Source organism: Anser brachyrhynchus (assembly GCF_964034855.1).
Source record: "Anser brachyrhynchus genome assembly, chromosome: Z".
NCBI lineage: Eukaryota > Metazoa > Chordata > Aves > Anseriformes > Anatidae > Anser > Anser brachyrhynchus.
In genome coordinates, this window is record NC_137697.1 from 21,861,727 (window position 1) to 21,880,438 (window position 18,712).

An 18,712-nucleotide genomic window follows, 5' to 3' on the forward strand; every position below is an offset into this window, starting at 1 on the left:
AGACGACTGAGTGCTGAGCACCGAAGAGATCAGATACAACTCAGAGATGAGGATCTGGGAAGAAAAAAATCCCACTTAGTCCCATCTTTCTGTCTTACAGGTGTCAATTACTTTCAAACACAGCTGGAATTGATTTCATTTTGTGTATGGATATATTCACTTCAAATTTGAGAGGCTGAAAGGAAAGGCATGAAAGGTTCCTCTAAGAAAAACTTATTTTTTAGATTTATTAAGTATTGCTATTTGAAATCGTCTCAAACAGAATGTGAACTATATCTCTGAAACAGTTTCCTTGTAGGAAACACTTGTACGTTTTAATTTCCCTAAAGTCTATGCTGAAGAAAGTGCTCTTCAAGCAGCCATATAATAGTCTCGTTAAATGTGAGGCTGTGGAAAGTGTAAAAAAAAAAAAAAAGTTAGTATTTTGTGTACTGAAAAGCACAGTCCTTGATTAAATGGGCTACCTAATAAAATGCTTAATTTTAATCACTTGAAATAACTAGTAACATTACATAGGTTTTTAAATAGGCATCTGCTTAAGAACCTTACCACCACCTATGTTTTAGAGTGAACTGGCATAGCATGGTCTCCTAGTACTGCTCTGCCATATCATATTTAATCACTGGCAAGATTTCAGTCCTGTTTTCATTAAGGCCATAGAATTTTGTAGTTGTTAACAGAGATCATGTTTACTGCAACTGCCAATTAATTAAAGGCACCCTGTAATGTTGTAGTCAGTTTACTTTTACCAGGAGTATCTAGTTTTGTATCAGTACATTCTGTGGCTGTTTAGTCTTTCATAGCTACTGAAATTTAATATTATTTTAATTACATGCTAGAGCATCCTACATATATTTAATTGCAGAAATGGATTTTCAAATGCTTTTATTAAGATTGCAATTTGCTGTAATGAAGCTAGTAGGCTTTATTCAAACTCCGATAATTTTTAAAGTAAAAATAAGTAATATACTGATACTTTTTATGTGGAAAACTTTTTTTTTTTTTCCTATAGTGGTCAGAGTTTCAGTCCACAAGAGACTGTTTGAACACAGTCACATAGACCTCAACCATAATTCTCGCTGATCTCCACTGAAGTGTTTTATACTAGGACTGGAGAGTTGGGTCCTCTATGTAGGTTTCATAATTGTGTGCTATACCATACAAGTAAATTAAAATAAATCATGGTGGCTAATTAATGAATGGAAAATACTGATTGTTTTTGTTTGTTTATTTGCATTCAGATCAACAGCTTTGATTTGTCTCTGATGGAAAACCAGAGCTGCATAAGCTGCTTCAAGCAGATTATGGATATTGTGGTTGACACATTAATCCGGAGTTCTTGGTGGATTTTGACAGCAATTTTTACATCAGTATCTTGTGCTTCTTTAAGAGATTTTTTTATCTGGGTCTTTGTAAGGTTTGAGTAGATGTCACTTTGTTTATATTCCTATTAAAAGCAAACAAACAAAACAGATTAAATTTTTTTTTTCTTCTGTAGAGGGAAAACAAAACTAAAAATCAGAGCAAATTTATCTGAGTTGGCAAGCACTTATGCTTAAGACGAATGTGCCAGTGTTCTCTAAAAATGTGAACAAAACCCACACATCAGAAGACAGTATTTATATGCCTTAGTGGTATGATGCAGATAATGGTTTGAAACACACCTAGGGAATATAAAAAAAACAAAACAACAAACGTTTTTGAATTAGAATCCAAGAAAACCTCCCTTCAGATATGTAGTTATTTGAATGGGGAGAGTTTTTAGTCTATTCAATGTGGCAGATCAAACAGTGTATTCTTCCAGCCTGTAAGGTTTTCAAGAAATACTAGTATATAATTTATTGTTTAAAAAACAACTTCCATTTCCTGAAATGTCTTCTTTACTTAGTCTACATACATTACATTACAAACTAAAGCAAACAGAGTTTTAAGAGATGGGGTTACTTAAAAGACATGAAGACTTTGTTAAAATAGTGGTCTAAATTGGTAGTTGTGGTACAGATTTCCCCTGTGTATTTCAAACTTCAAAATTCCTAATAATCCAGATAGATAATTGATCATTTAAATATATATATAGGGGATACCTTAGCATAAGCTTGAAGTTTACTTTTCTTATATTATAAAAGGATGAATAACCTTTTAACCTATTTCCTTCAGATGGTTTGGATAGAAGTGAGATAAAACTTTAAATGCACAATATGTTACAAACGCCCTCCAACCTCCACTTAAAGTAATTGATCTTGAATAAAGAAGAAAAAAAAGATGAAAATGTTTTGAATATTTTACAGCTGGTAGTCTAAGCAAAGAAATACTTATGTAAGTAAGTTGTCTGTTAATAGAATTAATGTTAGTAGAACTTAACAGATTTCTTGATTTTAGAAGTGGCAGATGTCATGCTTTTGTTTTCTGTAGTTTAAGCTAGAATACTAAATATACTACTACTTTTCCTCCTTTTTATTCATCTCTCAACTTCTATGTGGTTTCTGGACTTCTGGATTGGACCTGCAGTGTATGTCCTGTGTGCTGCAACTGGATTAGTTGTTCTGGTTTAGCAGAAATGTACTGCAGGTCATAGCTTGAGCATCCTGGTTTGTGTTCTTGTAGTTTCAAAATTTTAATCTAAAGAAAAGCTAGTTAAACGTTTTCTAAACACAAATTTAAATCTGAACATTGATCACCAGCTATGTAGTTGATACAGTTTTGCACATATTTATTGTATCATGCATGTTTATCTGTGCCAATTATTTTATGTCTATGATTTTTAGAGGAAAATCAGCAGTGCAGTTAAGGTGTGTTGTATAAGTAATTGCATACTTCCAGTATTTGAAAGTTTCAAAATGATTCTGTTGGAGTATCTCATGGTCTTGCTGAAGTCTCATACTGGTCTCTCTGAGGTAGTGATTGTTCCCATTTTATAGGTGAGGACTTGAAGCAGATCAAGTAACGTGTTCTTGCTCACATGAAGTCTCCCAGAGCTTGAAATTTATCCTGATTCCTCTACATCTTTTGCTAGAGCCTAACCACTTGGACTTCAGTTCCCTTAAGATAAAAGCACCCAAGACCAGTTTTAAAAGGTGTTTAAGCCCTGCCGTCAGACATGCTGTGAGAAACAGCATAGCTTTTGGCTTCTTATTTTTGCACAATTTCATGGCACTCGGTACTGAGGGTCTGCAGAGGGGTGACCACATCTCTTGATTCCCAGAGCCCGGTGAGATTCTCTCGTGGGCTAGAAGCTGCGTGGACTGAGCTTCCTTCCTTTGTGTGCTTCTAAGGTGAAATAGGGTTTGCAGCTATAATTTACAATAAAATCAATTGGCAAGGTTGCCCACTTAGAATTTTTTTTTCACTCTTAATGCTTACACTAGCAAAGATTTTATGAATTAAGAGCTATCTTGGTTGCACAGAAATGTGTTTGCTCATGCTGTTAAATCCTTTTTGTTGCTGTTCCTTGAATTGATCTGTTATCCTCTGTTACTGCAGATGTTCATAAAAACGACGTGCCGTTTCTAGCATAGTAACTTGCATAATGTTGAGAAAGGGGAACAGAATACAATTCCACATTAAAGCAAGTATCGCTTATGCGAGCTTGTTATGTACAATCTTTAATGCTAATATGTGAAGTGATGTGGTTATGAAGAGTCTAGAACTCACTTTCAGTTGAAACATGAAAAGCATAATATGCCCCATTTAAAAAAAAAAAAAGTATTTTTTCCTCCCCTTTCTTTCATATGTGTTTTTTCTGCAAAGGGTTGTGATGAGTTTGGTTGCTTAAGGCTGTGTTGTGTATCCATAGTCATTGTGACCGCTCGATGGCCAATTGGAGCGGTTCCTCGTGAGCAGAGCACAGTCCCACAGCGTATGACAAGGATTTGACCTGACAGTTTTACAGTCATGCAACACATGGAGGCTTAGAGCAACAAAAAGGGCATGATGGATTTCATGGCTGAGACCTGTGCTGTTCCTGCTGCCTCTATGGAAAAATGTGTAATGCTCTCGTCAGGAAGAACTGGAAAGCTTTTTTTCTGTCATGCATCACTCAAGAGGGTCTAGATCTGGACCTGTCTGTATTTTTACCTTCTTTAAAGACACTGATAAACCAAGATGGTTTTTTTTTTTTTTGTGAGGAGAGTTTATTAATTTATTATTCTTAGGAGTCATTTAAACTGTCTTTCAGTTAATTTGCCGTTCAAAATTAAGATGCTTGCACTTGCTAGACTATTTTCATATGATCTGCTGTAGATTGGCATGGAGCAGTCTTCTACTATCAGCTATTAAGTGCTTTTAATGTGATTTGGTAACTCTGTATAGTTACTGATTTATTCGTGGATCTAGTGAATTTAGATGTTGTGAGTGTTTCTGATCTCATCAACACTAAGGTACAAATTACATCACAGAGAAGTTTGAGAGCTTGTAACCTGACATGTTTAATCTTTTGCACGGTAGAAAGGATAGGTTATTAATCAGGGATGCTGAACAGGTTTTCTGGTTCACTCTTGAAGACGGGCCTGCATTCTGTTTTCTGCATAACCCTTTCTCTGTAAATCATATTAGATGAAAAAGATATTAATATAATTGAGTTGGGAGTGGATAACATTAATGAAATATGAGCTATATGAAAATAGAAAATAACCCAACCAGCTGAACAGGAAGAAGGTCTTGACTTATTTTTGAGAGTAATTCTGTGAATTTATTGGTTAGCCGAAAACAGTTTTTGTCCTTTTTTTTTTTTTGCATATAAGCAAAGATGTGATTGCTGCTTTAATTTTCTTTGTTTTGCAGTGACTGGAACTCAGATAATCGCTGAATTTCTTACTGCATGTTTTCTGGTTTGGTCCTGCATTATTTTATTCCAAAAATGTCAGGAATTGTTACCTAGAGGCTTTCATTCATAGCTTGTGGTTTTGCATGTCTTTGTCATGTAATAACAAAAGCTCAGCTCAAGTCATCTGTTATTCTTAGAGTTATCCAAGCACTTAGGCATTTCTTTAATCTTTTTCTCGTTCTTTTGCTGCCAGCATACATAAAATTAAAAATTATTTTTCTCAGGTGTCTGTATTCTCTTAAAGCAGAGTATAGCTGTTCTGCTGCAGCTGACCAGGTGCAAAATCTTCATCCTATTGTGGAAGCAGTGACCTGTAATCTCATGCCTCATATCAGTTCCTGTTCTGACTGTGGCTCTTGCAACAATACGTACTTAAGTTAGTACATTTATTAAGGGTCCTAAATGTCTTCAGATATTTGGTGAGGGATATTTGTTTGTCTTGTTTCTTGGCATCTTTAAGTGCTGTTTCATCCTGAACAAATGTGAATTTAGGGTTGGATTCTCCCTGCCTTACCTTCAGTAGTTAAAGGTATCAAAGTTCGGAGCTGCAGTGTTTGTCGCCCATCCATTGGAAGATAAATTTAACCAGTATAGGGGCCTGTGTCTGCACGCATCTGTAAGAAAAGGAGCTGAGAAGTTACATACCTGACATGGAAGCCCCAGTTAAGAGTTTTATGTCAGTGGGATGGATCTGTACCTCAGCACAGAAGGAGCTAAAGCCAGAAAGTGGCTGCAAATTGAGGTGCTTAAGTCTGTCTGCCCTTGACATTTGACCATGTTAGAGTAAATTATGATAGAATGGAATAGTTCAGCTGGAACGGGCCTACAAAGATCATCTAGTCCATCAACCTGACCTCTTCAGGGCTAACCAAAAGATAAAGCACGTTAATGAGGGCATTGACCAAATGCTCCTTGAGCACTGATGGGCACGGGGCATCAGCCACCCCTCTAGGAAGGCTGTTCAGGGTTTGACCACCCTCACAGTAAAGCAACTTTTCCCCATGCCCAGTCTGAACTGGACATCCTCCTGGCACAGCTTTGTGCTGTTCCCTTGTGTCTTGTCATCGGTGACCAGGAGCAGAGGCCAGCACCTCCCTCTGCACACCCCCTCCTCAGGAGGTCACAGAGAGCAGTGAGGCCGCCTCTCGGCCTCCTCAGCTCCAGACTGGACAACCTGGGTGTCCTCAGCCTCTCCTCACAGGACAGGCCTTCCTGCCCTGTTACCAGCTTTGTTACCCTCCTCTGGATGCTTTCAAGTACCTTAACAGCCTTTTTATTTTGTGGAGCCCAGAACTGCATTCAATATTCGAGGTGAGGCCACCCCAACACTAAATATAGCAGGAGAATTGCCATGTCTGACTGGCTGGCCATGCTGTGTACATTGCACCCCAAAATTTTTTGCACTACTGGCTCATGCTGAGCCTGCTGTCAACCAGCACCCCCGGAGCCTTTTCAGCTGAGCTGCTCCACAGCCACTCATCTCCAAAATTTGCCTGTGTCCAGCATTACTGCATCCCGGGTGCAGAACCCAGCATTTTCCTTTGTTGAGCCTCCACTCTACCTTGCCTCTTCAAGGCCTCTTGTCCCTCCAGGGAGCCAACAGCACCTCACAGTTCAGTCTCCTCCGCAGACTTGCTGAGGGTGTATCCCACTCCTGCACCCAGATCACTGATAAAAATGTTGAACGGGACTGGCCCTAGAACTGGGCCCTGGAGAGCACCACTGGTGACTGGCTGCTAGTCAGATGTTAATTGTGAATTTATCACGTGTACTACAACATTGCTAGTGCATTTCAGAACAGGTGAACTGTATTGCTGTCTGCTAGCGGTGAGGAGATCACTTGTGGATGAATTATATGGTGGCAGCAACTCCTCTCTGGCTGCTGTGTGTTACTGCTGCAGCCAAAGGTATGCACGCTCTTGAAGTGCCCTCATCTGCAAGCAGGGATGGCAGTGGAATTGGCTGGTGTCAGGTGTCCCTGGCCTGCTTCTGTCCTGTTTGCAAGGCTAGCATCTGGAGGGTGGAGGATTGAGAGGTGCAACTGAGCATCTGAAAGGGGTGGTGAGTACTAGTAGGAGCAATGGGAGGGCCTAGAAGAGAAGGCAAGGGAAAATCCAAATAACGTGTAAGTGAAAGGAATGAGCTGAATTTGAAAGGAAATCACTGTGGGGCATGTTTGTGTGTATCTAAACAATAACATTTGTGGAATGCATTAATGCTTCCATCAGCAAAAATGTTAAAGGTAGCAGTTTTAAATACCAATGAAACCATCTGAGACTGTTTTCTAGTTTTAACAAACTTCTTTGCGTGTGTGTAAGGAGCAACCTATCCAAGAAACTTTAGGGTAGTATATTATTGCCATTAAACTAAGTTCAGATGCAGACTTCTTAATTGCCATTTGGTGAGTTGCAGTGAAGGGGTTCACTAGCTTGTAGCATATCCTGTTCACAGCTGAAATACTTTTGGAAACAGCCAGCTGGTAGGCAGACTGGCTGGCCAGTTATGTAGAGAACTTGTGAACAACACATCAGTTTCTCTAGAGAGATCTAGATGCAAGCTCTCCAAAATAAATGAACTCCTTCTTCCTGTTGTTATTTTTTGGGCTGTTTACTTTTTGTTTGACCGGCTACTTGTTGCTTAATCTGTGGCCTCAGAAACGTCAGCTGTGCAGCTCTGCCCATTGCTCTGAAAGCAGCTGGGCCACCCATCCATGTATTGCTCTTGCAGTAGGTCCAAACGGGTCTGTGGCTTGCAGCTGGAGTTACTTGCTTTGGGGGATGTAGCACAGTCAGGAAGGACTTCTGTGAGTGCTGGTGTGAGAAGAGACAGAAGCATTGCAGAAAGTTGCTTCTGGCACAAGCAGCAAAGCAATGAAATGAGTGGTCTGGTCAGTTGTGCCAGTAAACTTGTGAGATACTGGTGGATTTATCTGATATTTAGATTTGCTGCCTTGAACTTCCAGTCAGAAATGATGAATGTGAAGACCTTGTGAATGAAGCAGGGTTTTGTGGTGAAGACATGCAGAATGAAAGTGGGAGCTTGCTGTGTTTCTGCCTGCTTGTCCCGTACAGAAACATAAATGTGTGTACACACATACACAGGCTGAAACCTTCCTTTTCTGCTTGAAAGCACAGTCTGGGTTCATATATTGTTACAGACTGGGTGTTAATAGACACCGTCCTAATGAAATGCTGGGAGCATTTCTCCTCTCTGGCTTAGATGTGTAGGACATGGTTCTACCTTGTGCTAGTTGCAAATGACACATAGGTAAGACAGGGCAAAGGAAGAAGAGATAAGAGTCTGTCTTTTAAAAACCAGACCTCAGTGTCCACATCGCCTCAGCGTCCACATTGCCTCAGCCTGTGTATGTCTGGAAAACCAAGCTGTGTAGCCAAGGCTGAGGGATGCGTTCAGCGTTGCTGTTTCACTTGAACAGCAGAAGTGGTTATTTAGAAGTTTTGGTTACAATTTTAGTAGGTGTATGTGATAGACTGTGCGTTGTATCCTTCAAACCATCTCCAGTAATAATATTGCTCATTTATCAAGATGATGGCGTTCCCCGTGGATATGTTGAGCGGCTACAGTCATGAGGACTTGGAGAGCTCTGCAGAGGACTACTTGTCTGACCTTCGGTGTGGGGATCCAAATCATCCGGAATACTTGTCCCTGCCAGACCACAGCAAAGTAAGAACCAGCAAATACCTCAGTCCCAGTTTTCTTGACACACTTGTGAATTTAAAATGTTTAGAAATAAATAGTTCCTAACTATTGAATTATATTATTATTTTAGCAAAGCTTTTATTTTTTTCCAAATTCCTGTTTGTGTATTAAGTTCTACTTTGTTTTATTCTGTGATTGCATTTAAATCTGGGCATTAGTGACTATTTGCTGCTTCTAGGCAATGTATCTGTATGCATTAAATAATTTTAAAAAATTGCAAACCTTCAAATCTAAGGTCACAAAAACCTAGCATCATAACTAAGGGGATCATGATTTGTTGAAGCTAACTGCCTCTATTTGTATCTTAGTCTTTCAGTGATCTTCGTGGCTGAGTTCAATTCCTGATACACTCAAGTTTCACTGATTTCAGAAGTGATTCTTTCTTTTTATGCCAAATACTCCATGCTGTTGTTGGGAGTTCTGGTAGAGGCTGGCTATCACATTTCATATTTCAAACACTTATCCATTGAGCGCTAAGTTGGCCAGTGTTGATGCTGTCTAGATGAACACTTCTATTATCTATTACAACTAGTACAAATATAAACAGTGGTGTGTAGCTTTAATGAAAAATAAATTTCTGAGAGCATTCTGTGGGGGAATAAAAATCAATGCTGCAGACTCCATTGCAGAAGCAGTCTTGAATACTTCCCTGCATTTCTGCAGGTGTTGTATACCTAAATATCTGTCTGTGTTAACATCATTGTTAGTGGCATAGCATATCACAATCTTTTCAAATTGTTTTCTGGGTAAGCAAGTCTATTTACTGCACCATTAACTCCTGTCCATTTTTTTGTGCATTATTTAAATACTGAAAACGTGAATCTAACTAGCAAAACATGTTTTCAAAAAGGGCATCACCTCCAGAAAGGTGGATTGATTTGACCCTTCTTACATTGTTTGTGAAGGAAAATCAAGCAAACAAATATGGAATTGAAGTGTGTGAAGTTTCAGGGAAGAAGACCCTTTTGAATCCAGCTTTCCTATGTTGGCACATTAGGACTCATGCTAGCAATGAAGCTGTGCCAATTTGTTTCTGTGCCTGCCTGCCTGCCTCGTTCTTCCATTGGCAGCTGGTATAGCTGGGGCAGCTGAAGTACTGCTGGCTCTTTGCACACCTTACTTCAGTTGTGCACAATAATGCAAACTGCTGACAGCAGAGAGCTGTAACAGGAAAAATTACTGTAGCAAGGTCTGCCAGAGCTTGAGTCAGAGCTCTTTATAATGTACTCCCTTTAGGAAGAAACATCTAAAGTGAGGGCCAGGGTCTGATGCTTGTCTTTTACAATTAACCATTAAGCACTCTGTTTTCAGCACTCATCTTGCTTACCCTGCTAAACATTCTCTGTATATTTTACTAATGTTGTATTAGCAAGAGTCTATTGAAGTATTGTACGCTCTTGTTTCAGATTCCTATTAGCTTGTCAACTGTGGGCTTCGTTCCTCTTTATGGTGGAGAGCAGACACACAAAGTTCTTGCTTTGTTTGCACCAGAGGACTCGCTCACAGGTTTCATTTTAAGATTCTAATCTCTGTGTTGCTGTTTCTTTTTCTGTGATGAACACATGTAACCAGGCCCTTGCTCATTCCATGGTAGTGTAACTTTGCGACTTTTGTATTTGTTATTCACTGTCTTCTTGTTCCCATACTATTCTCTTTGATGTGAGTTCATGTACACAAGTGGTTGAACTTTGCACACTAATCAGAGTAGAACTGGACCCACTGAGTACAGGATATATGTAGCAAAACAGCACAGTGCTCATCTGAATCAAAGCACAACATGTCTCTTGATCACTTTAATATACACATCACCTTTCTAAAAGGAATTTGTTGAGCATTCATAGAATCTCTCTATTTGCCTATGGATTTAGATATTCTTTATTAGAAGTGATTGATCAGTATCAAGTGTAAATTTGTCTTTGCCTTCAGGTCCTTACATAGCTCTGGCCAAGGTGATGCCACACTGTTTTTTTCATTCTTCTCCCTTCCCCACCAGTCCTCAGTGTTTCCTTCCCTTTCATATAATGCTTCATATATGACTTCTAAGTGTGCCACAAATGCTAGTAGAGCAAACTCTTCCTGATCACTAATCACATGGCCACCAGCTGTTTTACATTCATGTGACTCCCTAAAACTTGCAGGTTTTGCTATTGATATCCATTAACAACCCAAAACTAAAATACACGTGCATGCGCACATGAGACTCCTCTTGGCAGGCCCAGTTTTTAGTGGAAGGAAGTACCAGAGCACAGTGATGAAGAATAGTGCTTATATCTGAAAAACAGTTCATGTATATCATACTACACAAAACCTTCATCTGGCGTTACTGGCTTCACTCTTCAAACAAGTTTTGGACCAGGGACTGTTGCGTATTGGGTGGGGGTTATGTAGCACCAGGTATGGTTGTACTAAGATAGTAAAAGCTGCATTTATCTAGTGCCAACTAGTAGACTCTTAACTTGGTTACTAGGTTACTATAGTGGTATTCCTAATTATTTATCAGCTATAATGAATATGTTCTTTTGAAATGGTGAGAATCACTAACTTTTTGTTTCCCATTGTTTCTCTCAAGCTGTAGCTCTGTATCTTGCTGAGCGGTGGTGGCCAATTGATGACATTTTGAGGACATCTGTCCCTTCTAGAGAGGGGCTTCAGCAGGTAAAGCTCTCCAACATTCACCTAGCAGCTGTTCTTATCATTCAACCTAATGCAATGTAATGGCAATACCTAGTGTATGAGATGCTCCGTGCCTTTATTTCGTTTGGAAATGGGTTAGCTGCCTTGTGGAAAAAGCAAGGTCAGTGGGAATAAAGGAACAGGTACTTGAGGAAAGGGAAATTTCTTCTGAAAATATGTCCAGAGAAAGTGACTTTTGTACACTAGCTTCATATGCAAGATATAATTATATGTTAATGATGTTAAGATGTTAATTAAGTCCTTACTCTTTAGAACACAGTAAGTCTAGTTATACTGAAACATCTCAGTAGAGTGGTGAATTTTTTTAACAGGAATATATATCATTCTTACCAGGAGACTGGTAAACTAAAAATACTGAAAGGAACCTGTTAGATAGAAGAGAGCTGGAGTTGGTGCCCTGCAGGAGACAATATGTGGGGTTTGGGGAAAAATAGTTGTCTAGAATCTGCCTTTTTGTTCATCACTGAGCTTTGTTACTGATTGCTGACACCTGTGTAGTATGGAGTTTTGTTTTCTCCAAAACTGGAAACTTGTATTTTTCCAGGAACATCATTCATATCTGGTCATGGAGTCTGGGCACTCTTCTTTGATTCTTGAATTAGATTTACTCTAGATAATTTGTCATGTTGCATTGTTTTCTGTGTGCTCCATAATGATAGGACGGTAAGTACTCAGAAAAGCTCAGTCTTCTACAAATAAGGTAGTTGAGACTTTTCCCTTGGGAAGGGAGAATGGTTCCTCCATTCCTACCTTTACAGTGGTTAGGATAGTGGTGAACTTAAACTTCATTTGTGAAAGGAGCCCTGCAGGACAGAGAAAAGGATACTGAATTCCTTGTTTCATGCCACAAACTGTTGTAACTGATTCTTCCACTGCATTGCATCCCATTGTCTGCTATTCTGTGAGCAGTGATTGAGCTTGATAAATACTACTGCCCAGTGAGATTTATCCTGCTAGGTTGGAAGCTCTGAGGCTGGCATACTATTATAGTATCAAAAAAAAAAAAAAACCAGCAGTTGTCAGTTAAAATCAAAACATTTCCTACCACCACACCTAGCACTTCTATCAGATTTTATCAATTGGATTGGAACTATCATTGAAAATATGAAAGATCATCTGTCTGTGGTAGTGCCTTGTACGTAACCAACTACTGTGGTTTCAGAGCATCTCCTTGGCCTGAAGCCTCAGAGCTTTATCCTGCTTTATACTTATTGCCTCTCTTGACTGTAGTTGTGCAGTCTGTAGTTGTGTTAGCATGTAACTTTGAAAATTGAGATCTCTGCAGTGTGAGGATCACCTAAACCGACCACCCTTCTAAAATGTTCTTCTCTGTTTCCTTAGGTGAAATCTGTGGGGGAGAGAGTGGTTCTGTATATTCTTAATCGAATTATCTATCGCAAGAAAGAAATAGAGAGAAATGAGGTCCCATTTCTTTGTCACAGCATCAATGACTATGCTAAGATCCTGTGGAGAAAAGGAGAAGCTATTGGATTCTATTCTGTTAAACCTAAAGGTAAAACACTTAAATGTAGTGGGATTTGGGGGAAGATGAAGGCTGGGGATAGGGAGCTTCCTTGAAAAATAATGCATTTAGTAGACCTTACAAGCCTTGCAGGCCTAGTGAGTTGATGTTTTCCTGAATTCATGAAAGGGCAAATTGCAGTTAAAATTTCTCACTTAAAAGCTTATGAGACTTAATTTAAAGCAGTAGTTGTTAGCTTTCATCATACTATACAAAATATATTCAAAGCCACAGAAATGAGATACACCTGAAAGCTTTATTTTCTTTGTAGAACATGACTTCCTGTTGGATTGGAATGTATGTAGTTTTTTTTTCCTTATTTGAATTCTGGAGCTAGGTCAAAAAAAAAAAGCACACAGAAATCCTGTTTATCTGAAATGATTGTGGAATATGATGTTACTTTCACTTAAACATTTTATAGCATTACAGCATAGAAACCTTGCTCGCAGGCACAAGGTTCATCTACACTTGGTGGTTTAAAAAAAAGAGATTCCCTTTCATTCTACACATGTATTTCCTCAGAGAATGCTATTTAGCTAGTAGGCTTGTGCCCTTTGTTACAGATTTCAATATTGTTTTTTTTCCTGTTTTTCAAAAACATTAGAATTTCATTTTGGTTATTTTGGGTTTTATTGTGTTTTTCAGTTTTCGCTGAATGACACTTGGTAATAGAAGAGACTTTAGCGTGTTGATAGTGCTTTATTAGAATATCATTTTTTTGATCAAAGAGGAACAATCAGGCATTTTTGTTTTATCTCTAGAAGGGAGTGAATGGATTCTGGATTAATCAGCAGTTCTGGAGGCTAGTTTCCCCATCTCTGACATACATGCATGCCTTTGCAAACTGTTAAAAATACTATAATAATCTGCCTGGGTCACTGACCTTTCTAGTCTGACCTTAAAGGTAGGAAAGCAGCCAGCTAATTTGTTCTGATTGTCTGTTACCTTCTTGTGATTTTTCTTATTATTTTCTTAAAGAATTGAAGCATTGCATAATTTGCATATGTCTCTTTTGTAATATGGTAGTCACAAAGAGGTATTTGCATTGCAATGTTTTTTATTGTGGTCTTATAAAGGTGGAAATGAGATTAGTGGATGTATTTTTAGTCTAGAATAGGGACAGTTGTTTGTGACACTGAAGTTTTGATAAGCTTGTACACATTTATTATATCTTTCGTGATCCTATGCCACTTATTTGTCCTAAGTTAGCAGACACCGAGAGCTAATCTTTCTAGGTGTTATCAATATTTCAACTGTGTTTGGTTGTGAATTGTACTCTCCAAATGAGTAGCTCATGTGAAGAAAGACTCCGGATACAGATGGTCAGGAAAGCGTTGGAGCTTGACTAGTATGCCAAAGGGTATCCAAGTAATGTAACTCTGCCTTCATTTTCTTCACTTTAAAAATGAGGTGTGTTCATTAGTCTCAAAAGAAAGTATATAGGCAACTAATATGCTTCTCTCTCCTTGTTACAGGAAAGAGTTGTTTTTTTCTAAATGGTTCCCACTAACTGGCAAAATGAGGGCCTGAAAATGGATTGGATAGTTGTAGTGCTGTCCTAATGGCATTATATGCCATCACTCTGTCACCACTGAGTTCACAGATGCCCTTTGAATCCTCTGATACTGAAGCACTTACGGGTTATGATAGTCTGTTTCACCTCAAGTATGGATAATGTGTTATTTAGGAGGGAACTTCTGTGTAAAGTGTCCTAGGATTTTTGTGGTTTCACTTAAAATTTGAAATTACTGTTTCAAATCTTAAATGAGATGAATTGTCATCCTTATATTTGTCCTGAGGAGTTAGGTATTCTACATAAAATTGTAGTTATTTTCTTTTCTCCTTCTCTCGTCTCTTTTTCATCTTCATTTTCAGTCTGGTTTCCTACTGGAATTGTATAGTGAGATTTCAAAGTGAGCCTTCCACTTCCTTCTCTCCACCTTCATGTTCTCCCCCATTTATTCTCTTTTGGTACAACCAAACTGCTTTAGAAGACTTTTCCTAACATATTTATCTATGAGATATCTTACCAACATTGTGGAGCTTGCCTAAAGAGCTAATAAATGGCTGACAGCAATTGCGTATTGTTAATAAATGTCATAAATTATTTTTATTATTCTAATATTGTATATGTGACTTTTAAAAATGTCAAATTACATAATTATTAAATCATTATTTGAATAAGCTGAAGTCTGTGCTGTAGCATGTCAGTGTTGATGTAATGATGTTGGTTTTTTTTCCCTTCTATTATTTCAGGAAGTGTTTGTAGCTCTTATATTAGTAAGTGTTACCAGCTTCCAGTGCTAGACACAATGTTTGTAAGAAAGAAGCATCGTGGGAAGGACTTAGGGCTAATGATGTTGGAAGACTTTGTGGATTCCTTTACTGAAGACACTCTTGGCCTACGGTACCCACTGTCAACCTTCATGTGCATAGGCAAGCTCTTTGATTTATTTGTCTGGTCTTCTTTGTTTTCTTTATGCATCCAAATTATTACTGTCATTGAAGCTACATATTTGTGGCTTCATCCTCAGTTTGTGTTTCTGCTTTTCAGTGAAGGTTGAAAATCTTGATTTGTTTAAGATGGTGAAGTATTTCCTGATTAGACCAATCCTCTGTGTGAGATTAAATTATTAGATCTTTGCTGGTTTTCTGCTACATCTGGACAGTTTACAGATTCATTTCTTCCACACTGGACTGAGTTGTTCCCATATGTGATCTTTCTACGTATTTAGCACCTTTTCCTTGTTCACTGCTAAGCCTCACAAAATCATTTAATTTTCTGGTCAGGTCAGCAAGTTTAAGAAGGAAAAATCTTAATACACAAAGAAACCAGTTCTGGCTCTTTCATTAACAACCCAAGAGGGTTTTGTCATCTAGGAAAGACAAACATTCTGGAAATGATGTTGCTTTGGGCTGTGCAGGTGAGAAGCATTTTCTTTCTCCAGCTGAAAGAAAGCAAGCTGGAGAGGGACTTCTTACAAGGACTTGTAATGGTAGAACGAGGGGTAATGGCTTTAAACTGAAAGAAGATATTGAGGTTATATATACAGAAGAAATTCTTGTCTATGGGAGTGATGAAGCACTGGCACAGGTTGCCCGGAGAAGCTGTGGATGCCCCATCCCTGGAAGTGTTCAAAGCCAGGCTGGATGGGGCTTTGGGCATCCTGATCTAGAGGGAGTTGTCCCTGCCCATGGCAGGGGGGTTGGAACCAGGTGGTGTTTAAGGTCCTTTCCAACCCAAGCCATTCTATGATACTGTTATTATGTGAGGCAGGGATTTTGTCCACTGGGACTATCCATTAGTAAGGAATCAGGTGAGAAATAAAAGGTTGAAGTTGTAAAACTTCAAAGTGAGTTTGCAGAGAAGAAGAAAAGTCCTTTCTAATTTTTATTTGCAGTTTAAGATAGTAATTGGAAAGTAAAGCAGTATTATGTTTATTTAGACTGGACTGATCTGATGAACAGTTATTTCTCTGGTGGTTTTTGTATGATGGAAGATTGAAAAATAATTTATTTCAGAAGAAAAAAGAGGTACAGTTGAGTATATAGTATGCATAATAGGATGTTTTTTCTTATGTTTGCTCAGCTTGTAAGCAGTATTTTGAAAAGTACCCTGGGGATCATGACCTTTTGTGTGAAGCAGAAGGAGTTGGATTTTGGTTCCAGAGAACATCCATTGCCACTGTACTGCAAAGGGAAGAGCTCAAAATTGAAGGTATGGATGTTTTGTTTTGATGTTCTCTAACAGTCTGTAAAAGTTGTATTGTAGGGCATTTGTTTGACTGTCAAACTAACTGTGACTTTTATGAACTTTGCCCATGGAGACTAGTAGAAAAATCTTTGTTCTGAGATCTGTGAGATCATATTAGGAACAGTTAATTCTTATTTAAAGATACTACATTTTTTTTTCCTGTTGCCTCTTTTAAATGTTCTTAACAACAGAAGCCTCTGAGAAAGAAAAAATGAGTTTCCAGACAGAGGATCATTTTTGGCAATCTGCAGCAGAATCTGAAGCAAGTGAACAGAAGACTGAGCTAGAACCACAGCTAACTGTAGGTACACAGACTGTTTTCCATATATTAAAAAAAAGCTTGAGAGCTTTTAAGAGCCTTCTATAATCATATAATGTATTTTGTCCTATTTTTCTGGCTGTAATTACCAGTTCTCTATGTTCAGTAAATATTTTTAAATTCTACAAAAGAACAACTTTCTGAACTTAACAAATGAAGGATTTTAGCACATCAGTGTATTTGATCCCAGTGTATTTTATGTACACTGTATATTTCTCTTTCAAATTCTTGAACAGTCCTTGATTATGTAGAGAACTTGTACTTCCATGTCTCACCACTATGTCTGTGGCAACCCGTCTGACACAACCTATGACATTTACCAGAAAGCGATGCTCCTCTTTTTGATTGGTATATTACTAAGTAAAGCATAAAAATAAAGTATAAGAAATTATTTTTGTCTGTGTCAGAATTGAATCAGCTCAAGTCTCCATTATAAAAGACGAGTGCTCCTGTTACTTTTTGGGTGGATGTAAAGTTTCCCACTGAATTGACAGACTAACCTAGGATTAAAAATACACCTTTTCATGGAGGGATGGGGAGAGAGGTCTCTACCTTTTTCCCCTGTGTGCAGAAGGTCTGTGTCACCACTGTTAGTGTTTAATAATTTGTTCGCCAGCGGCATAGAGGAGGAAAGTGGCTCAGTTGGCTCTGAGATTGAACTGTCTAGAAAGGCTGTTGAACAGTAGAGTCATTGCAGGAGTGGAGGGAATGAGGAAAAGTGCTTATGGAAGTACACGTTCACATCACAGTTTAATACAATGGAGAGTGTTGGCATTCTAGGTTATGCACCACCTATATAGGAAGACTGCAGCTTTCTGCAGCAAAGTAGTCATGTTTTCAGTCTCTAACTGACCAAAAGCAGTAACGCTGTTGTCTTTGTTACGTACACTTCTTTAAATTATAACAGTCTTGACCATAAATCTAGAACTGAGTTTAAGATTCAGATTCCAGTAATGGTCATATCAGCAAAAAGATCTTGATTGCATATTTTAGTTGTAGAGCTATATTGATATACTTGGAGAAAATAGCAAAGGGATATTAGTAGTTCTTAAGACTCTTGTGGCTGTGAGTTAAGAATTCAAGCCCTGTCTCTTCTTTTCTTCAAGAAGAGTAGAATAATAGATTCCAAAGTGTTCCAACTCCTTCCAGCTTGGTAGAATCACTGGCATTCCTCTCCTTGGCACCTGTGCTGTCAGTAGGGAGCTCTGCAATGCTTTGAGAGCTGGTGGATCACTAAACAAAACAAAAATAAAAAGCCCACCTTCCCCCCAAACATGAAGAAAAACATTTTCCAAATACACACTTCCACATTTCACATCCTGTTTTGTGTGTTTTAATGTTATAATAATTTATCATTAGTCTATAAATTCTTATGTATTTAAAGCTTACTTGAAACTATTTCAAGGAGCAGAACCTGGACGTAGCCACTTGTTGCTAGCTTCCTTGGGTAGTGCTTAAAGTGAGGCTGAAAAGGCAGCAGAAAACCTGGATGCAGCTTATTGTGAGTCCTAGATTACTTGCAGCAGCTAAGAGAGCATTATATATACTTCTATTTCAATACGTATAGCTTGGATCCACTTCGGTTGCCAAGTGCTTCACCACTGAATTGTCTTCTGACTTTCAGAAAAAAATGGAAATATGGGGGCGGAGTGAGGCAAAAGAGCTCTAGAGAGAGAGCTCTGATATAAGCAGCATCTTGTGCTGATGCACTTGTAACCTGCATCACTGCTGCATCACTGTGCTCTGTTTTTCCTTGTCTGATCTCTTTTTAATGATAACTTATGGGTTGCCATATTTTATTGTATGGCATGATAAAAATTAGACTACAAAACTCAATACAAGTATAAAGATAAGTGTCCTGTTACATTTTATCAACTATTC

At 38.4% G+C, this 18,712-nt stretch overlaps 1 protein-coding gene across 5 annotated transcripts in view; it reads left to right on the plus strand.

Moving 5' to 3' along the window:
• Nucleotides 1–18,712, plus strand: part of FAM169A (family with sequence similarity 169 member A) — a 35,990-nt gene that overhangs the window by 8,655 nt on the left and 8,623 nt on the right. For 4 of the 5 annotated variants that reach the window (XM_080573190.1, XM_080573192.1, XM_080573193.1 and 1 more), the window contains exons 2-8: nt 8,369–8,506; nt 9,949–10,048; nt 11,112–11,197; nt 12,578–12,749; nt 15,015–15,194; nt 16,348–16,476; nt 16,704–16,813. In XM_080573190.1, the coding sequence (XP_080429316.1) occupies nt 8,369–8,506; nt 9,949–10,048; nt 11,112–11,197; nt 12,578–12,749; nt 15,015–15,194; nt 16,348–16,476; nt 16,704–16,813 (915 nt within the window). Of the gene's footprint in view, nt 1–8,368; nt 8,507–9,948; nt 10,049–11,111; nt 11,198–12,577; nt 12,750–15,014; nt 15,195–16,347; nt 16,477–16,703; nt 16,814–18,712 lie in introns of those variants that run through there. The other variant, XM_080573194.1, reaches the window with a different exon arrangement.